The 19,736-nt window shown below is 38.9% G+C and overlaps 2 protein-coding genes across 8 annotated transcripts in view; both read left to right on the plus strand.

Annotated features, from left to right (window-relative positions):
• Positions 1-2,629, plus strand: part of UBE2G1 (ubiquitin conjugating enzyme E2 G1) — a 96,584-nt gene extending 93,955 nt beyond the window's left edge. For all 4 annotated transcript variants that reach the window (XM_081272938.1, XM_081272937.1, XM_081272936.1 and 1 more), the window contains one exon: positions 1,526-2,629. The gene's annotated coding sequence lies outside the window, so the exon portion shown is untranslated. The remainder of the gene's footprint in view (positions 1-1,525) is intronic.
• Positions 2,630-9,196: 6,567 nt separating this feature from the next.
• ANKFY1 (ankyrin repeat and FYVE domain containing 1) overlaps positions 9,197-19,736 on the plus strand; it is an 84,885-nt gene continuing 74,345 nt past the window's right edge. For 2 of the 4 annotated variants that reach the window (XM_081272884.1, XM_081272885.1), the window contains exon 1: positions 9,247-9,455. In XM_081272884.1, the coding sequence (XP_081129010.1) occupies positions 9,302-9,455 (154 nt within the window). In that variant the 5' untranslated portion in view covers positions 9,247-9,301. Of the gene's footprint in view, positions 9,222-9,245; positions 9,456-19,736 lie in introns of those variants that run through there. The other 2 variants (XM_081272887.1, XM_081272886.1) reach the window with 2 other exon arrangements.

The following is a 19,736-nucleotide window of genomic DNA, read 5'->3' on the forward strand; positions in this document are numbered from 1 at the left end:
TAAAAATTATAATTCCTATTTCATAGCATTGCCTTTTGAGTTTCATTCAATATATGCTTTTGTATTGTCTAATAAATCATATTTGTATGTATGTGTGCAGATGTTAAAAATCAATTCTAGTCAGGGTAATAAATATATTCATATTTGTGCATTTTCATGCTTGGTTGTGGGTCATTTACGTTTATTGGTACAACCCTACCTTTTCGGATCTATCTTAGAGAGGTTCTCTATATTATGGAAAACAGGCATATGCTAGGCCACAGATTGCCTCACAGCTTCCTTCCTTCCCCAACAGAGCTTTTAGTATGGTTGGCTTTGGGTCATTTTAAGAAATTTACTTGGGGCTTTAGAGGACACATTTTGAACATACATGGTGTGAGTTAAATTTTGCCATTGCTCTTAAGGCTTCTCTGTCAAGAGTTTAAAATTATATCACTTGAATTCCCAGGAATTTTGTGTTTGAATTTGCCCCAAATTGTACTTTGCAGCAGGTGGAGGTTTCTGAGAACAGCTGTTCTCTTCCCTTCAATCTCTGACCCCACCTTTATATTCAAAAACACCTAAATATAATAAAGGGTCAGAAAGGTCCAGTTATTAAGTGTCCCTTTTAAAACTCAAATCCAGTTCTTTCCTAACTTTTTTGGAATAGGAAACTATCATTTATTAGCTGTGTGACCTTGCCTTACTTTTCTCTGTAAAGTGGAGGGAACTTCTTTATGTAATGATTGTGAGCATTACCTGAGATGAGTTTTTAAAGCACTTATCACACTGTTTGGCACATTTTAAACACTTGATAAGGTAGAAGTATTTTTTTTTTTTTATTTAGATGAGTTCTTGACCTCAAATCTAATTTAGGTCATGAGACCAGCAGTTACAAAACAATTAGAACTATTATTGGGATGGAGGGTTTTGTTGGTGGCTCCATAAAGAAATAGGTTTGAACTGATCCTAAAGAATTAACTTTAGCAAGTTGAGAAGTATGGCAGTATTGTTTCTCTGTACATCCTCAAGTATTTCTAAATTTCCAAATTACTTGACACTTAACTAATCCTTCTTGTGATTCTAGATAGAATGTGAAAGACTTGGAATATGGAAAGACTAAATTATTCCTGTCCCATGTGACAGCCACTAGCCACATGTGTCTGTTGAACACTAGAAATAGGCTCATGTGTAGTATGGTAGAAGAATTGAATCTTAAATTTTACTTAGTATTAATTTAAATTCAAAATTAAATAGTTACATGGATAGTGGATACTGTAATGGATACTCACAACAGTGAGGGCTGTGGCTGTGGCTGTGGCTCAGTGATAGAGCACTCATCTCACATGTGTGGGGCCCTGGGTTCGATCTTCAGCACCACATAAATAAAGGTATTGTGCCCACCTACAATTGAAAAAATATTTTTAAATCAAAACAGTGAGCTTAAAATAAGAGTTTGTTGCCAAGGAAAATAATAAAAATTTCTAGTCAGTTAACAATTTGGTAATTTATAAAATCATTATATAATGCTGTTTTTTTCTTTTAGGTCTTCAATTGAGAAACATGGCACTGTTTTTCCTGCACTCTACCCACCTATATTGCTGGACTTCTGTTGTAACAAGTTGGCAAAACACTGGCTGGAACTGGGCTGCAATAAAACATGCCAGTTATCAATGCTGACAAGAGCCTAACAAGTGCCAACTTACAGATGATTACGCATTTTGAATTCTAATGAACTGTTTTAACCTTCAGGAAGAATTGTAAAGACGTGTACATAGCACAACATGATCCGGATAATATATATACTGTTCATGTACATCCACAAATACACCTTGTACCAAATAATGCTTTCTTGTAGTAGAATAAGAATCGTGTAAATTCTAAAAAGATTTTAGCAGGTTTTCTTTCCCTATTCATTGTTTCTTATCAGTTTAAAAAGACTCCTTAAAGCATGTCAGATGAAAAGCAATTAGGATTAAAAGTTTCCATTTAATTTCCTTTAAACCATTGAGGCTTCATTAAACCCTTGTCACTTACTAAACTTTTGTATCTTCTTTGTTTTGACAGTCCCCTTTGCTTTTATCTCTTCTATCTGCCAGAAAGTTCTCAGATGATTTAGTTCAAATACTGAAATACTTAATAAGCAATTACTTGATTTTTAATGATGACTTCAGAGGAGTGGTCATCACTAGGTGCTTTGTCTTTTTGTATTCTAGTTGCACCCATCTCTTGGATTGGATGTAGCAATAACATTTTCTGGCTGTTGAGAGCTCTTGAACCTAGACATTATCCCAAGAACTTTAAAAAAAAAAAAAGTTGGTTCTAAATTCAACTTACTGAAATTTACCCCAAATAATACAAAATTCTGATTTGGTTTTATTTTTGCCCTTCAGTTGGCTTAATGTAAAGTTTGGATAAATAAAGCATGCACAACTACAAGCTTTTTACTTCTTGGTTTGCTATTAAGAATGCTATTTGCCCTTATATCCTCCTTAATCCTTCATATTTCTTTGTCTCTATTCTTCAATACTAGAGATTTTTCTCACCTATTGTACAAAGAAATTTCGATGTATATTTTCATGTAATTTGATTTTGGAATTCTGTCACCTTATGTAGTGAGTTCTTCCAAAATATAATTTTTTTCCAATAATTGTCAAGTTGTTGGCTTTTATTGTATTGAATGAAGGTTTTAATACTGAATGCCAGAGAAGTGCAGTTCAGAAAAATCTCAGGTTGATTCCTTATGCAAACAAACTTAATACTTGAAAATCACATGGCCATGGCAGTGTAAGTATTGGGTTTTATCTGGATTCTTATGTGAGTCTAAAAGTATTTCAGAGGTAAATGCTTTGCTATTTGACATACAGATTCTGTCACTGACATAGCACACTTGGATTTGATTATGAGCATAAGTATATTTCATATCATAAAATTTTCTAAACTTTAGCAGTTGGTGAAATGAGCATGTGCACTGTTAGACAGTCCTAGCCTTCTCTCTATTTATTGTGAGGTTGAGAGTGAGAAGCAATCTTTGGCATATAAGGGATAGAACTCGAGACAGTACCAGATCGGGTATGGCGTATGACTGCGAGAATCAGTGAGAATTGGTGCATCCCTCCTCTTTGGGGTTTGGAGAAATGCCTTGGCAGAAGAGAGAAAGGAATCCTGTCAATAATGTAGACTTCTACCAGTTTGTCAGGTAAAATGGTTACAGATGTAGTCCCAGTGAAGAGTGATTTTTTTATAAATCCCAGTCTGTTCTTCATTCAAGTATTGTAGAAACCCATAAATATTATTAAAAACCCTTACATGTTCAGTGACTATAAAAATTGATTTGATTCATTGGAGCCCAATTTTCTTCAAGAACTTAATGACTTTTGTCTTTCCCAGAGACTTTGTAAAAACTGTTGCCCCAAAGTGCTAGCTAGACTGCACTCCTACTAGGGACTTTGAATGCAATCTCCTTCACTCTTAAGTCAGAAATCGTCCACATAGTAGTTGCTTGTGGAGTTGGAATTTTGCTCTTATGGCTATAATTCCACTAGCAATCTGTTGAGTTAAAACCTGGGATTTGACTGCTCAATAAGTAGCAAATGACCTAGTGACTCAGGGACAACTGTTTCTGAACAAAACTTTAAGTGCCACTTTAATGCAGTTATGTTGGTATGACTGGGTGGTTTTTTAGGGTGTAGGGGAATAGGAGAGGCAGGAGCGAGTGCCTCTCTTCCTCATACTCTTCCAACTATGTCCCCTCACCATACTACAAACTGAAACACAGGCCTTGATAGATGGAGGATTCCTTTTCCTCTGTCAGAGATGTCATCTGTGCCTTTCCCAGTGTTCATCTGACCGTGAATTTAAATGCCTCTACGTTTGATATCTAAGTCACTCAGGTGACACTGAACTAGGTGGCTTTTGTCCCACCAGTGCCTCATCATTAGTGTGAGGTGATTCTTCTCTGCTTTAGGAAAAGGACCCCCCCTCGACCCCCAACTTTGTGCCAACCATTAATATCTGCATAGTCCTTTGGGTGTAGAACTGTTGGCTCTTACTAAATTTATTCCAAATTTTTTGAGAAACTTGTAGATTTTAGCCTGTGTTCATAACAGAAAGGATGATTTCAGTGGCTTTCTGGACTCTGAGTTTAAAATCCATATGCGGTTGATTTTCTTATCATTGTAAGGTAAATATATTTGTGAGGTCATTCCACTGGTTCTGTAATCACTTGGATGTCATAGTATCTTTAATGGCCTTCATTCCCAGTTGTGAAATTTTATTTTATATGCTCGCTCACCCTTTACAAATCTGCCCACCTCGGGTTGTGATGCCTGTGTATCTTTGCCTGTCTGGTCTCTAGTTGGTGGAATTACCTTTTTTGTACTGCCACTTCTCAGCATTTTTGAAATTTGACATAATATTGCTTCATTCCAGTTTTTTTTTTTTTTAGTTCTGTAATTTGTTGATTGTATTTAACTATGTGAGTTCTGTTGTGATGTTTACTGTATTGTAAAGCACCTCAATCATGTGATGGGTGCTCTATAAATCAATAAATGATGACTTAGAGGCTGTATCATGAGCTATTTTGGTTTTAGGATGCAGGTCTCAAAAAGCAAGTTGTGGAATTCTTTCTGCATAAACAGCACATGATACCAAAGGGTGCACAGGGGAAACTTGATGAAGAATACACAGCCAAGCACCACTTTTCATCAGAGTTTCAGTGCATAGTAATTTGGATACTTAAAGTGAGAACATTATTGGGAATGTTGTCTTTGGCCTAAATTAGTTCCACCTTAAAGATAACTTAAACAGTGAGGAACCCAGACTCAAATGTTAACTGGAAGAGAACACAGGCATCATTTTCAATCACTACCTTCCCTCAGCTAAGCAGATGGGGAAACTGGTCCAAATATCTACCCAGAGTCATTTAATAAGTTAGTGGCAAAAGAAGCAAAACTGAATACTTTATTCATTCTAAAGATAAAATAGTATCTAGCTTTTTGTCCTGAGTCCTTTCACAGTGTTAGGTGTTGATAACTGACCTGCTGTGTGTGTTGTGGGTCTTTATATAAATTGCTAATGGCTATTAAGGCCTTTGTACAAACTTAGGAAAGAACATGGATCCAGCTCTTTTAGAGCTGAATTAGAAACAAGAAGAAAACCCTCCCTGAGAATAGCTTGGGTGAGACTGGGGCTCATTTCCATAGTTTAATTTCCCTGATAAATATATTTGGAATAAAACTACTGTGGAAAGGCCTAGATGATGTCCCTGAATGTTCAATACCAATTTTATACATAGGCATCTTCTTGAGGTATATAGCATCAAAACATCTGTATGCTGCTTCCAATGCAAGCAGACAGGTTGTTGACACTGCATTTTGTGTACAAGGCACTAGGCTTCCAGGAAGCACCATTTGATTTTCTCCCTCCCCCTCATAAAGATATGGCAGTAACCAACCCTACTAAATTTTAAACTTCTCCTTTTCTGGAGGCCTGCAAACTTCAACAGGATTTAGTTTGCAGAGCAAATCATTTCCTGGCTATGGTATTTCTGGTTGCTCCATTTCAGGTGTGTGCAGTCTGGCTGCCAAGGTAGGATTATGTGTTTTGACTTGTTGAGTTGGCACTCTACCCTAAGCTTCAGTTAAATGATTATAGAATTTTGGATCCTGTTCACATAGATGAAATAAACTATACAAAAGGCAACCAGATATACTGAAGACATAAGAGCTGCACAAAAGTTTCTAGGCAAGAAATTTGGTCTACCCTACCATCCTTAGCAGTAACCATTAGAGAGAAATGTAGGGCTAGAGGTGAAGCTAGCTCAGTGGTAGAGTCCTTGACTAGCACATATGAGTCCCTGGATTCAATTCCCAATGCCACCACCAACAACAAAAAATAAAGAGTAATAGTATTAGAATGTTCACAATGACAAAATTTATTCTGGATAAGAGCGGTAGAAATTAAGCTTCTATGAGGCTCTACTTTGTGGCAGGCTTGTGCTGTGTGCCTCATAAATGACCTAGTCAAAGTCTTAAAAGGATCCTCCAAAGTAATGGTTTCCCATGAGGAAAGAGGTTCAGATTAATTTGCCAATATTGAAGAGCAAATAAGTTAGATAGCAGGGATTCAGTTCCATGACAGACTTCTAAGGTCACACAGAGTATGTGTATTGAGGCTGGTACTTGGGCCTAGTTCATTGGACATGGATCTAGAGATTTCCTCCTCTTCCCCTTCTGCCATGTCACACTGCCTCCTCCATGTTCCTTGCCTAAGACAAACCCACACAAAGTTCCTTTTAATCTGATAGCAAAACTTGAACTGGGTCTAAAATAAACCATGTTCCAATGCGCAGATTTTTCAAAATTTTTTCAGAATTTTTCTATATTTCAGCTTTAATTATTGTAGCTTAAGGCTACCCAAGCTGGGTGTTTGTAGTTCACCAAGTACTATAATACTTTATTAAAATTTCTAGCTCAAATAGGTTTACACTAAGCCATTTCTTTTCTTTTTTAAAAAATATTTTTAATTGTACACGGACACAGTACCTTTATTTTTATGTGGTGCTGAGGATTGAACCCAGTGCCTCACATGTGCTAAGTAAGTGCTCTGCCATTGAGTCACAACCTTCTCTGATAGAGGGCTCCTTGAAGGTAGTTTGTGATGAAGAGGTAGTAGAATCCCTGGATTGCTTGCTTAAATCCCACTAATGAGTTCTAGTTTGGTTTTAGGTATCTAGTCCAGTAACACTCTGAAAGGGTACATTGTTTTTTATTCTACATGTGTGTTGTGTTAAGGGAAAGAAGTCCTGGTTTTCACCAAATTATCAAAGGGGGGATCATGACTCTGCAAATCACCTCAACAAACATTTGAGCATCTGCTATGTATTGGACCCTAAGCTGGTACCAGTGAGGTAACAGCTAAGATAAGTCTTATGATACAACACTCCCCAACAACATGTCTTTTTTTTTTTAATGTTATCATGAAATATTTTAGGATCCTCAGGACAGATGAGGATGCTTCTAGCCACAGGAGGCTGGCTTGCCTGGTTAACCCTGAAATCCCCCAAAGCTCATCATTTGGTACACCTATTAACCAATCTCAACCGAAATCTTTGGGCTATCAGATCTCCATTAAGTCTGGCAAGGTATTCCCCTGACTACCTTGTCTAAGTGCTGCTCCTGCCCAGGCTTTCTTAGTTTCCTGCCACAACTGGAACATGAATTTCTTTGTTTTGTTTATTTTTATGTGGTGCTGAGGATCAAACCCAGGCCTCACACATGCGAGGCAAGTGCTCTACCACTGAGCCACAACCCCAGCCCTTAGAACATTAATTTCTAAGCATTCAATTCCCCTTTCCCTTGCATACTCCATGTGTCTATCAGTCAGAATCCACTCCTCTTCCTCAAAATTTCAACCCTTGACCCTATGTTTCCATGACCTTTCTCTACTCCATTTCACTTCCTACTAAATCTTTAACCTTGGCAGCACCTAAAACTTGCCCAATTTTGAATCCTTTCTCTGGTTCTGACAGCCTCATCCTGTTCCCCTGTCTTTCAACATCTCCTATTCAGCTGTCCTCCAAGGCTACTACTTCCCCTACATAATTCTTGAGTTAAAAACAATTTTTTTTTTTCAGTGTTGGAGAATCAAACCCAGGGCTTTATGCAAGCTAGGCAAACACACCCAAGTTAAAAAAAAAAAAATTTGAAGGGTCTTATGTGCTCTCCATGACCTTGCACTGTTTTTTTTTTTTTTTTGTTTTAGTTTCCTAGTGCTATTCAACTGATGAACTACTTTGCCACTTTGATCATGGGGCTCTAACAACTTTTTTTTTTTTTTTCAGTTATTGGACTTAAATTACAGAGTCCTGAAGTTTTCATATCCCATTTATCAGCCCCTAGCCAGTCTACATGCCATATTTGATGATCTGGGCTGTAGTCTCATAGGACTATTTATTTATTCTTAAAAAATTTTATTAGTTTTTGATGGACTTTTATTTATTTGCTTATATGTAGTGCTGAGAATTAAACCAAGTGCTTCACACATGCTAGGCAAGCGCTCTACCACTGAGCCACACAACCCCTGCCCCTCAATTTATTTTCTGACAATAAAATCCCAAGCCCTGGCAAATATTATCATTTGAATTCTTTGCTTCTCCGCCAGAATCCCAGCAGCTTGGGAAGCAGAGGCAGGAGGATCTCGAGTTCAAACCCAGCCTCAGCAATTTAGCTAGGCGCCAAGCAACTCAGTGAGAGCCAGTCTCTAATAATAAATACAAAATAGGGGAGCTGGGGTTCTGGCTCAGCGGTAGAGCGCTCTCCTAGCACGTGCGAGGCCCTGGGTTTGATCCTCAGCACCCAATAAAAATAAATAAAGATATTGTGTCCAACTACAACTAAAAAATAAATATAAAAAAATACAAAATAGGGCTAGGGATGTGGTTCAGTGATCGAGTGCCCCTGAGTTCAACCCCTGGTACCCTCCCCTCCCCCAAATATGAATTCTTTGCTTCCGCAGCCGGTAGCTGAGTTCAAGAAAATAGTGACCCATCTACACATACATGAGCTTGAACCTGGCCTTCCAATGTCTCAGCGTCCTCTTCCAAATTTTCTTCACCCTTCTCAGGTCTCCATGACTAAAAACTTCAGGCATGAAACTGATGTCGTCAAATCATTTTCTTGAAATCTCTTCCCCCTACATATCTATCTGCTTGCATCTTCCCCCCTAAAGCATGTTGTTTCCTGATGTCTTAGTAGAATAATAGGCGACCTACTTTCCGCTAGTTTAAATTTAATCCCTTCTCCCGGAGTTCTGTTTCTAATGCTGAGCATCCCACCCACCATGGGACCCTAGAACTGTCATTATGTTAAATTCCCTCTTAAGCTCCTTCCTCCCAGTCTTTCACATGCCTACGTAAAGACCAACAAAGTCCCTTTCACAATCCCTTTCCCCAACCTCTCACAGGCAAGCATCTCCAGCGAGTGTCCTGTTAAGGGCGTGGAAATACGACAGAGCCCAGACAGCGCCTGGTAAGCTCATAGCTTCGAAAGCACCCAGTGAAGAGATAAGGCTCTCCCGCGGTGCTCAGCTGGCTACCCGCTCAACTTCTCACTCACGCCTCTTTCCTACGCTCAACTCCTCCCTTTGCCGCGCCCCCGCCAGTTCTCGCGAGACTTCTTGCCTCCGTTTCTCACGCACTTCTCGCGAGACTGCAGGCAGGGCCGGGCCCGACATGGCGGAAGGTAGGGGTTTTGTGGAGCCTCACGGGAAGGCGCGGAACTGGTGGGACGCTGCTCGCCGGGCGGGGCAGCCCTGGGAGGGGATGGCCTGGCGTGATCTGTGGGGCACCGCGGTCTTGCGTGCCTTCCTTTCCAGTCTCCCCTGGGCTTCTGTGGCCGGGATCCTGAGCACTGTTCCTATGGCAACGCCCCTCCCGCCGTCTGACCCTGCGGGACCGTGGCGGGCTGCAGAGCCAGGTTGGGATGACGGGTGTGGGGACTGAGGGCAGCCGCCGGGATCCCGAAGGCCCGTAGGGGAGGCTCCTTGCATTGCTTGCGGTGTCGGTACGGCGGGGGAAGTGACCCTTTTCTCAGGAAATCGAAACTGCTGTCCTGGCACGTCTTGCATCCGGAAGGGTTGCATCCCTCTCCTGCGCAAGGGCTTGGAACTCTTCTTGTGATGAGGAGTGGGCGGGGAGGGGCAGTCAGGGCTGCAACTGGCCCATGCTCCAAAAGGGCGCGCCCTGTCTCTCTGGGCTTGGAAGCAGGCGCGGCGTGTGGTTCGGTTTAGATTCTTTTCCCGGGCTTACAGATGGGGACATAGGGACGGGGTTTGCTTGGTAAGGGAATTGACCAAGGTCACAGGGCTCCAAGAAGTGTGCTAAAACCAGACCTGGATTCCTTTGCTTTCAGTCCAGTTCCTCTTGCTCTCTGTTTATGACATTGCAGATAAAGACAGTCTCTCAGATTCTGCCTCCCTAATGTAGATCTTTCATTGTTGAAGTCTTATTGTGCGGGTTGGGGGAGGGAGGGCCTAGTGATGGGGATTTACCTGCCAGGGGCCATACAGCTACACGGTTGGATCTTCCTATCTAGCCATTATTGGAGAAAAAGTCTCCTTGTTTGACTTAACATTTATTGTATGACTGCCAGTGTGCTGGGTCAAGACCTGCCCTGTTGATTTTGAGCTAAGCTTTAAATGAACCCATCATTTCTTGGATCTTAGATGTGGGGTAGCACATGACAATTTGTGGGTTTTTCTTATTTGGATTAGATTTAAGAGTAACCTTGTGAGGGAAGCTGATAAGTGTATTATTGGCTCTTCATGGATAAAGGAATTGAGGCCAAAGTTAAGGAGGTAGCTGGGCCTGGGCCCAGTTTTTTTTTTTTTTTTAAACAGTTTTCAGGTGTACACAGTATCTTTATTTTAATTTAATTTTATTTTATGTGGTGCTGAGGATCGAACCCAGTGCCTCACGCGTGCTAGCCGAGTGCTGTACCTCTGAGCCACAACCCCAGCACAGGACCCAGTTTTTATCTTTGATTTTGCTATCACATTAGACCCTCTGGAAGGGAAACTTCAGGTGAATACAGTCTGAAAGCAGAAGGACAGAAAGAAAACCAAGGCATTTCGTGAAGCTAGGTTTTGGGAAATTCATAGAATGTTGTTTTACCTGAGGCAGACAGCAAAGTGGAACTTGTTGCTCAGAATAGTAAAGTGGGATACTAAAATTCAGTGTGGCATTATGTGAGGTTTAGTTTAGTGCTTTTATAGTAGGAAGGGCAGTTAGTTAACTGTTTTGGGAATACTTTTTTTTGGAGAGGGTTCCAGAGATTGAACTCAGGGGCACTGGACCACTGAGCCATATCCCAGCCCTGTTTTGTATTTTATTTAGAGACAGGTTTCACTGAGTTGCTTAGTACCTCCCCATTGTTGAGGCTGGCTTTGGACTTGAGATCCTCCTGCCTCAGCCTCCCACACTGCTGGAGGCTGCGCCCTGCTTGTTTTGGGAATTCTTTGATAAGGAAAAATTGAGGAAGGCATTCTGAGCCAGTCAGCTCATTAATTGAAGGTGCTTGCTATTCAAAGAGAGGCAAGATTAGTTAGGAAATGTATGTAGGGTGTTGCTTATTTAACTTGCTGTTCTTGTATGTGCCCAGCATGCCTTTACTTCTGTTTTGTCCTTGCAATCTCTTTGGCCTGGGACAGTCTTCCTTCATTTCTTCACATAGCTGGCCAACTTTTATTCACTCAGTTATCTGTTTAGTTGTCATCTCATTAGAGAGCTGCCCTCACTGGAATATAAACCCTATCAGGGCAGAAACTTTTCCTGTTTCCTGCTCTATTTTCCAATGTAGAAGCATACCTGTAGTTGAAAGCATATATGTTTTTTTTTTTTTTTTTTTTTTTTTTTGAGCATCATTTACTGATTATCAAGAGAGTTGTCTGGGAATTGGGGTTGTAGCTCAGTGGTTTAGCATGTGCTTTGCATGTGCTTGGTTCCATCCCTCTGGGCTGTAAAAAGAAAAGACTAGAAAAGAATGTTGCCTGAGTATATCCTTGGTCTTTTTATCAAGTAAGCTGATTGGCTTAACTTTTATTGTGCTCCTCTGAAAAACTTCAGTCTTCTAGGAGTTTTGTAACCTAGTTTTCATCCAGCCCATTTTAGTCTTAGCAATCAAAGTGTAATGCTTAAGAGTTCAGACTCTACTTGGATGTAGGTTTGAATCTTAGATGAACTAAGCTGTGGTGATAGGCAAGCCAATTAATTGTTCTCAGTCTCAGTTTTCTTGACTTGAGGATAATCATAGGTAGCTGTGAGGATCAAAGGAAATAGTGCATGATATAAAGAACACTTTTGGCACAGTGCCTTATGTTTGACCCTGGCATGCGTCTTTCTCTTAGTCTCCTCTTAAATGTTGTCTGCTTCTTTGCCTCAGTAAAATAAAAATGAAAATTGGAGGAAAGAAAAAATGATAATTGAAAAAAAATTTTTATTAAATAGTAAGTTGATCCTGGACTTTTATTAATGGAATTTGATGGCAGTTCGAGTTCCAAGATGAAGCATTCCTTATTCTGGGCATTAACTGGCCAGTATGGTAGCCATTAGCTATGTTGTTATAGTTTGAATCTAAAAATGTCCCCAAAAGAGCTCATGTGTTAGGTAATGTAACAGTGTTCAGAGGTGAAATGATTGGATAATGTGAACTGTAACCTCATCAGTGGATTAATCCATTTGATGGATTAATAATTCAAATGGACTACTGGGTGGAAACTGTAGGCAGGTGAGGTGTGGCTGGAGGAAGCAGGTCACTGGAGGCATGGCTTAGACTATATCTGTTCCTGGTCTGTTCCTCCCTCCTACTTTCTTTATCTCACTCTCTTTCTCTCTTTCTGTTCCTTCTCCTCTCCTATCCTTCCTGGTTGTCATGAACTGAGCAACTTTCTTCTTCCAGAACCCTTCCGCCATAATGTTCTACCTCACTTCAGGGCCTAGAGCAATGAAGTTGGCCAGCCAGGGACTGATACTTCTGAAACTGAGCTCAAGATAGACTTTTCCTTCTCTAAGTTGTTCTTGTTCCATGTTTTTGTCACAGCGATGAAAAGCTGACTACCACACACACACACACACATATATCCTGAATTTAAAATTAAACATTTAGTTCCTAGTTGTACTAGTCTCCTTTCAAGTGTTCAACAGCCATGTGGGTAGTGGCTTCCTAACTGGACAGTGCAGATTAGTAGAAACTTGCATCATTATACAGAGTGCTGTTAGCACTGTTCCAGAAAACTATTCATCAGTATGGGCTGGTAAAAAATGGGGAGAGAAGAAACTTTGCTCTATTTCCATTTTTGAAATTTATATATTCATTTATGTTTTCACTCATTCAACAAATATCCCAGGCCATTGATAATTACATATAGTCTATAGACCTCTCAAGAACTGTTTCTTTTATATCATTCCCTTCTTTTCTCTACCTTTCCATTCTTTCACTTCTGTTACAGGCTGTGGCTGTTAGCTTTCTCCTTGGGAATATTTTCATAAAGAAACAAAGTTTATGTGTTTACTGCAGTGACTGTGGATGTGTCAGAATAAAGCTACTGAATCATGCTGAGATATGCAGAGTAGTCTTTAGGTAATTTGAGACATTATCATTGTTTACATGCATAAAATGAGAAATTGCTGTGCCCTGACTTTCCTGTTGAATCTGAGTAGACCATAGAACCTACTGTGGTATTCATTGAACTCTACCTAGTAAGGTGCTGTAAGGAGGAGAATGAGATAAGCATGCAGTGAGGTGGAGAAGGCTGCAATACAGTAGTTAAAAAAGAATAACCCGACCTAAAGTGTACTTAAAGGGAACTCCAAAGTCTGGGTTTTTTTTTTTTTTTTAAATGTATGAGAAACTGTATTGTAAGGTGAAAAATGCCCAGAAGTTACTTTGAAAACTCAGAATAGGAAGTGACTTAAAGTGTATTTTGGTTGGTCTGTGTTTCAGGAGATAGTATTTAATCTGGACTTTGAAAAATAGTCCTTTTAGAGGGGTTGGGGCTATAGCTTAATGATGAAATACTTACCCAGTATGCCATGGACCTGAGTTCAATCCCCGGTACTGATTAAAAGAAAAGAAAAGAAAAGAAAAGAAAAGGAACAATAGTTCTCTTTTGACATGGGAACATGAGAGTGGGCAAGGGTCAATACTCAGTGGGAGTAGCAGTGGAATATGAGGTTAGAAAACTATATTAAGGGCCAGACTATGATGGACCTAGGTTGAGTATTTGGGTTTTAATCTGTGGGTCAGAGGGTGATACTACTGGTAGATATCAGCCAATGTAGTGACAACTAGAATTTTCTGAGGCATGTTTAAATGGCTGCAATATATAGGATGTGTTAGGTAACGTAACAGTGTTACATTATATAGGATAGTTTGGTAGGAAGGGAAGCTTGAGAGGCAACTATAGCAATTGATGATGAGTCATTTGGTAAGAGGCATTGGGGCTGGTAAAAACTGATAAGAGAAAGAGACTATAGGAGACATAAAAGGACTTTTTGAAACGAAGGACATTTGAAACCTGCTTGAATGTTGGCAGGAAAGAGTTTTTAAAGATGTCTTAAGGGGCTGGGGATGTGGCTCAAGCGGTAGCGCGCTCGCCTGGTATGCGTGCGGCCCGGGTTCGATCCTCAGCACCACATACCAACAAAGATGTTGTGTCCGCCGAGAACTAAAAAATAAATATTAAAAATTCTCTCTCTCTCTCTCTCCCCTCTCTCACTCTCTCTTAAAAAAAAAAAAAAGATGTCTTAAGGGTTCGAGGTCTGGATGACTCAGATAATGGTAGGACTGGTAATAGGAAGAGGAAGAACAGATTTGAGAACAAATATCTTTATTATTATTATTATTGTAGTTGGACACAACTACAATAATATATTTATTTATTTATTTATTTATTTTTATGCAGTGCTGAGGATTGGACTCAGTGCCTCGCATATGCTAGGTGAGTGCTCTACTGTAGAGCCACAACCCCAGCCCAGAGAACAAATATCTTTACCTCATTTTTGCACACAATTCTGGACCAATATACCTGTAGGAGGTGATGTCTAGTAGGTGATTGGAAGTGTTTCCAGGCTAATATGAATTTAAGGTGGGAATGAGCTAATTAGATCATATGCATTGAGCATCTTTTGTGAAACTAGACTTACCAGTGTTGTTCAGTGTGAGGTTTTGGAAGGTGTATAAGTCATGGTACTAACTTTAACATAAAAGCAGACAAGACAGTTGAATTACATTCAGGAAAAATGTATTTTATTCTTCGTGCAATCTACTATGTTTGGGATGACAAAATGACCAAGTAGCAGTCTTGACTTTAATGGAAATTCCAGAACAGAAGGGAAGGAAAAATTTCTCAAATAAGTATGCATATTGTGCTTTGTAGTTACTGAGTTTTTTCTCTGTTGATGATTAATGGTACTCCCATCAGCCAGGCTTTCAAGCCAATAACCTGGAAGTCATCCCTGACTTTTCCCACCTCTGCAGTCATGGCCAAATCTTGTGGTTTCTGTACAGCTCTCACATTTGTTCTTTCATCTTCACTGTTATTCCATTAATTCAGACAAGTGGTTCTTAGCCTGGAAAACCTTGCACATTAGAATCACCTAGGGAGTTTTGAAAAACCCAGATTTATGCATCTCTCAGTTTCAGAGAAGATCAACATATTCCACAAAACATTTTTTTTCAACAATCAATATTGAATAAAAATATGGTTTTACTGAATTAGTTTTTAAAAAATAACTATGACAGTTCATATTGTGCCATCTTTCCTCCCAAGAAATCCTCAGTAGTAACATTTATCTGTGACTAGAATAAAAAAATTTTAAAAAATATTTATTTTTTTAGTTGTAGTTGGACACAATGCCTTTTATTTATTTATTTATTTATTTTTTATGTGGTGCTGAGGATTGAACCCAAGGCCTCACACGTGCTAGATGAGCGTTCTACTGCTGAGTACAACCCCAGCCTTGGAATAAAAAATTTTAAAAGCAAACTTTGATTAAACAATGGGTTTTGGACTTTGTCAAAGCATCCACATTAATGACAATTATAATTGCTTGATTTTTTAAAGGGTAGAATACCAAAATATGAATTCTCTATTAGTGCTATCCCATCTTTTTTTTTTTTTAACTGAGTAATGAACCTTGGGGTGCTTTACCATTGAACTACATCCCCAGCCCTATTTTAAAGAAAAAAAATTTTTTTAGTTGTAGTTGGACACAATACCTTTGTTTTTATTTATTTTTTTTTATATCGTGCTGAGGATTGAACCCAGGGCCTCATATGTGCTAGGCGAGCGCTCTACCCCTGAGCCACAACCCCAGTGCCCACCCCCCAGCTCTAATTTTTATTTACTTGTTTCAATTTTTGAGTCAGGATCTCAGTAAGTTCCCCAGGCTGGCCTTGAACTCACCATCCTCCTGCTTCAGTTTCCCCTTCTGGGATTATAGGCATGTGCCATCAAGCCCAGCAGCACCAGCATACTTTTAATTCTGATGGAACTTTTTTTTTTTTTTTTTTTTTTTAATGAAGGGAGGATTTAGAGTGGCTAGAGTACTATGACCCTTTCTATCCCTTGCACTGTCTTCTAGATGGTATTACTATCTTCTTTACTTTCTTCTTCCCTTCCTCTTTTCATTAAGGTGTAGTGCAAGTTTACATTCTTAGTAAATATATCATTTGTTTTCTTAGTCAATAGAACAGGTTTTCTATATTTATCAATCCTGATTAATGACTATTCAGTTATTACATTGAAAGAAAAATTCCATCTGCACCCTCACAGGTTTAGAAAAGTAGTAGTGGTAGCAATTCACTAGTAAGGAACTTTTCTATTCTAATGTAGACAAGAAAGATAATATGTTCTGGGAAGGCGATATTTTAATGAAATACCATATATGGAAGATCCTAATGTATTTCTGAAAAAAAATTATTCTTGTAATTCTCAAAATGGAATTTTAACATCTTTACAGTAATTTTTCTTTTATCTAAGTGATATAATTAACCAGAATGGGAATAAATTAATTCATCATTACAGAATTATGCAAAAAGCAAACAAACAAACAAAAATCCCTCTCTAAATCACTGCTAAAATTGTGGCTAGAATATAGGTGTGTAGAGAAAGGAAATGTTAGGGTTTTGTTTTAATCTAAAAAGACTTTTAGCTGGGCTTAGTGGCATGTGCCTATAGTCCCATCTACTCCGGAGCCTGACATAGTAAGATTGATTGTGCCCTTGGGTTCAGGACCAGTCTGGACAATATAGTGAGGCCCTGTGTGAGTAAGCTAGGGCAGTTACTTGTATTCCTACAAACGGCTGTCACTTTAAAATATTTTCTATTCTACAAATTTTTGGTTTTTAAGGATAGTTATGTTAGTTTCCTATGGCTGCTATAACACATTTCTACAAACTGGTAGCTTAAAACCGTAGAAATGTATTATGTCCCTGATTCTGGAGGACAGAAATCAGTATTATCAGTCCAAAATCAAGGTGTCACTAGGACCATATTTCTTCTGGAGACCAAGAAACAATGTGTTTCTTGATTCCTCCGGCTTCTGGTAGCTGCTGGCTGTCCTTGGTTTGTGCAACTCCAGTCTTCAGGGCTTCTCTTCAAATCTTTTTGTATGTCTTCACATGACTTTCTCCTTTTATGTGTCAAATCTCCCTCTGCATGTCTTTGTAGGGATACAAGTAATTGCATTTAGAGCCTACTCAGATAATCCAGGATAATCTCCTATTTCAAGATTATTTTTCTTGTGGTGCTTGTGATTGAATCCCAGGCCTGGTGTATGCCAAGCATGTGCTCTACCACTGAACTGCAGCCTCCACCAAACAATATAAGATAATACAGGTTCCAGAAATTATGATGTATATCTCTGATCAGATGGAGTATTTTTAAATTTACCACAATGGGCAGTGTCATATAATTTTACCTATTAAGTTAAAAGATTTCTAAAATGCTGTGTTCAGTTTCTGAGTGCTTGAGGACCGTGCCTCAAAGTTCATGGTACTGCTGATAAGATGAATAATACTGGTTCTGTGCTTTTAACTTCAGGAAACTTACTTTTGTGGGCAGTGGAGAACAGCTTAAGTTGTTTGGTTGAGCTATGTTTTAGGAAGATTAATGATGACATGTGGAATAAAAGCAAAAGGATGAGATTGGTGACTGCCTACAAGTGTGTGAATGATACTAAGGCCTCAAGGAATGTTGGCCTTATGGTGTTCAGATCAGCAAGTCAGAAAAATGTCAACATCCATCCCAGAGGAAGGAGTTTATTTGGTGAAATTAATCAGTTTTAACTGTTGGATGATAAATTTTTATAGTCATGTAACGGCTACGATGATAGAAGATTTCTATCACCCTAAAAAATTTCCTTGAATTAATTTGTAGTCAGTCCCATTATCTGAGCTGGCAACCACTTATCTGCTTTCTGTCCATATAGTTTATCTGTTCTTCAATTTCAAATGGAATCATATTGTATGTTGTCTGTATCTGGTTCCTTTCACAATATTGCTTTTGATACACGTTTTTATGTATCATTAGTTTTGTCAAATAGTATTCTGTTGTATGGATATAACACAGTTTGTATCTATTCACCATCAGGACATTTGGGTTATCTTCCATTTTGTTTTGTTTTGGTTGGGGGTGTTGTTACCTGGGATTGAATTCAGGGACACTCAACCACTGAGCAACATCCCCAGCCCTATTTTGTATTTTATTTAGAGACAGGGTCTCAATAAGTTGCTTAGTGTCTCACCATTGCTGAGGCTGTCTTTGAACTTCCAATCCTCCTGTCTCAGCCTCCTGAGCTGCCTGGGTTAAAGTCATGCTCCACCATACCTCGCTGGAAATCCAATTGTTGCAGTCCAATTTTCTTTTCTTCATTGAAGTAGCATGGCTCTGATGCCAAGTTGTTACGTATGTGGAGCTCTGTTTTTTTATTCTGTTCTATTGCATTTCTCTGAAATCAATCTTGATAGCAATGATGTTGTTCTAATTACTGTAGCTTTATAAAAAATGAGTCATGTAAGTGCTTTTTTTCTTTTTTTAAAACTTGTTTTGGTTACTCTAGGTACTTTGCATTTTTTTGAACATTTAATTTTTAGTTTTAGATGGACACAATATATTTTATTTCAATGTGGTGCTGAGGGATCAACCCAGTGCTTAATACATGCTAGGCGAGCACTCCACCACTGAGCCATAACCCCAGCCCCACTTTGCATTTTTATATAAACTTTAGAATCATCTTTTCTACAAAAACTGCTGGAATTTTTATTGGGATGATATTGAATCATCAATTTTGGAAGAATGTCTTAACAATATTGAGCCTTCCAATCCATGAGCATTGTATATTTCTCCACTTATTTAGGTTATCTGTAGTTTCTCAGCAGTGTCATGTTGTTTTTACTCTGCATGTATTGCATATTTCTTGTTAAATATATTCCTAAGTATTTTATACATTTGCTATGCTACTAGGAATGAATCACATTTTGTACATATTAACACAGAGCTTTCAAGTCTGGATAACAAATGAAATGGAAGGAGGAAAAAGAGATTGATTTGAAGAAGATGTTAAGATTGGTTTTGGACTTGTTGAATTTGTTTTTTCAATGAGCCATCCTTATATTAGGAGCTGTTGAAGGGGAGGGAGATTTTGGAAAATTTACATAGTACCAACAGTAGAAAGTATGGGTGTGAATGAGACATTATTTAAGGAAGAAAATTTAGAAAGTAAGTTCTAGGTCTGAACCTTGAAGGATTGTGTTCTTTTATTTTTATTGATTGATTGTGTTCTGAGAACTGAACCAGGGCCTGGTGCATGCTGAACAAGTATTCTACCACTGAGCTATATACCCAGATCTTTAAAAAATTTTCAGTTTTGATATTCCTCCTATCTCAGCCTCCCAAATAGCTGGGATTACAGATATGTGCTACCCTACCCAGCAGGATTTGTGTCCTATTAGAAAGTAGGTATTCACAGTAGGAGACAAAGGATCTCTAAGAAAGGTAGAAAGAAAAGTACAGACGTAGGAAGCCAAAACAAAGAGTTTCAAGAAGGATAAGCTAATTGAGAACTGGACTGTAGAAAGTTTGAGAAACTTGGAGAATAAATTGGAAAAGGCAGTTGAGTGGGCAGTTTTATCATTGTGATTAAGACTAGTAGAGTAGTATGGGAAGAAACCAAATTTCAGATTAGGGAGGCTAGGAAA

Source organism: Spermophilus citellus, assembly GCF_964194105.1.
Source record: "Spermophilus citellus genome assembly, chromosome: 17".
Taxonomy (NCBI): Eukaryota; Metazoa; Chordata; class Mammalia; order Rodentia; family Sciuridae; genus Spermophilus; species Spermophilus citellus.